This window comes from Ochlerotatus camptorhynchus, unplaced genomic scaffold (genome assembly GCF_037179485.1).
Source record: "Ochlerotatus camptorhynchus isolate MF236.1 unplaced genomic scaffold, CSIRO-AGI_Acam_v1.1 ptg000033l, whole genome shotgun sequence".
NCBI lineage: Eukaryota > Metazoa > Arthropoda > Insecta > Diptera > Culicidae > Ochlerotatus > Ochlerotatus camptorhynchus.
The window spans coordinates 1,286,068-1,288,100 of NW_027040524.1; the positions used below are offsets into that span (position 1 = coordinate 1,286,068).

Genomic DNA, 2,033 nt, shown 5'->3' on the forward strand with positions numbered 1-2,033 from the left:
ACCGCTTTTACCTATTGATGCTCACCATCCTTCCTTAATTATGTCGCTACCTGCTCCATTTGACTGGCTTGCAACGTGGATGATAGAGCAGGGCTTCTAGACTTCAAGAAAATTGATTAAAGACTGGACTCGGAAAAAATGAGGCACACAAAAAAGAGACACACAAAAATGATCACTAAAAATTCATTTTAAATCGGATACTTCTCAAATTTTCAGGGATTAAATAACTATATATTAGCTATGTTTTGGCATTATTTATCTATTGAATTTCTTCCCCAAGCCGAATGCTCGTACATTTCTCTTAAGACTGCTCATGAGATCTTGGGCGAGGCTTTGCCCATCTTCCTTACACAATTTCTCCCAGTTTTTCTTCAAAGCTTCATGGGTTTTGAATGTTTTTCCGCTTTTCTTCAACTTCTTCTTCATTATCGCCCAAAACTTTTCGATCGGACGAAGTTCTGGTGTATTTGGCGGGTTCACCTCCTTCGGGATCACATTAACGCCCTTCGCTTCGTACCAATCCATTACAGGCTTGGCGTAATGGCACGAAGCGTGATCCGGCCAGAACAGCGTGGGACCACGGTGAGAGCGGAGGAAGGGCAGCAAGCGCTTCTGCAAGCATTCCTCTCGATAAATCTGCCCGTTTATGGTGCCGGTTGTAACGAACGGCTTGCTGTACCGTCCGCACTCGCAGATCGCCTGCCACAACAGGTACTTCTTCGCGAATTTGTCCATCTTTCTCTTCCAGAACTTTTCCGGAACCTCCATGCGGGTCGTACCGACAAAAAACTCGAGGCCGGGGATTTGTTTGGTGTCCGCCTTGATGTATGTCTTGTCGTCCATGACGAGACAGCCTGGCTTGACCAGCCACTCACGGTACAGCTTCCGCGCACGCAATTTGGCCACCGTGTTTTGCTTGTCAGTCCGGTTTGGCGCCTTCCTGACCTTAAAAACACGTAGCCCAGCCCGCTTCATGGTCTGCTGGACGAACCACTTCGACGAATTGATCTTTTTGGCCACGTCTCGGGTGGAAAGGTTCGGGTTATTCTTAAAGTACTGCCTTATCTTCCGCGCCTTCTCTGGGTATTCCGTTTTCGGTTTTCGGCCGCTTCCAGTGCACCGCTCGATGGTCTTCGTCATCTGGGACATCTTCACAACGCGGGACACGGTGGACTGGTGGATTCCAAGCCTTTTGCCGATCCATCTGTGCGACTGACCAGGATTATCGATCACCGCGCCCAAGATTTGCTGGCGTAGCTCTTCTTGTTTCGAATGCATCTTGAAAACTACTTGACAGATATAAACATAACACTCCAAACTAGTATTACAAACTAATTTTTACCCACTTCATTAATTTTTACGATAAAAAGTTACACCCAAAACAAAGTGTCGCATTTTTCCCGTGTCCAGTCTTTATGTCTCATTACTGCAGTATGTTTTTGATCAAGACTGGGCCGATGGGTTTAAATGCTTACTTATTTTACCAATCAGGCTTGTTGTCCTCTGCAGTCCGAAGAATTCGTCTCCACTCTACTCGATTCATGGCCACACTTCGCCAGCCTCGTAGTCTGCGAAGGGTCCGCAGGTCGCCTTCTACTTGGTCGATCCACCTTGCCCGCTGCGCGCCTCTTCTTCTTATTCCTGTTGGATCGCTTTCTAGAACCATTTTCACTGAGTTGTCGTGCCCAGCCCACCGTAGTCGCCCATTTTTTGCAATGTGGACGATGGATGGTTCTCCCAGCAGCTGGTGCAATTCGTGGTTCATTCGCCTCCTCCACGTTCCGTCATCCATCTGCACTCCACCGTAGATGGTACGCAACACTTTCCGTTCGAAAACACCTAGGGAGCGTTGGTCCTCCACGAGCATAGTCCAAGTCTCGTGGCCGTAGAGGACCGGTCTAATCAGCGTTTTGTAGATAGTCAACTTCGTGCGGCGCCAATTTTATTCGACCGGAGCGTTCTCCGGAATCCAAAGTAGGCACGATTCCCTGCCATAACGCGTCTTTAAATTTCTCTGCTGGTATCATTTTCGG

The 2,033-nt window shown here is 48.0% G+C and overlaps 1 protein-coding gene across 1 annotated transcript; it reads right to left on the reverse strand.

The window, feature by feature from the left end:
- Positions 1-255: 255 nt before the first annotated feature.
- LOC135708851 (uncharacterized) lies at positions 256-1,293 on the reverse strand. Its single transcript, XM_065231032.1, has 2 exons — positions 1,148-1,293; positions 256-1,108 (listed from the first exon to the last, which is right to left on the reverse strand). The coding sequence occupies exons 1-2, from the start codon at positions 1,276-1,278 to the stop codon at positions 256-258; spliced, it is 984 nt and encodes a 327-aa protein (XP_065087104.1). The 5' UTR covers positions 1,279-1,293.
- Positions 1,294-2,033: the final 740 nt, after the last annotated feature.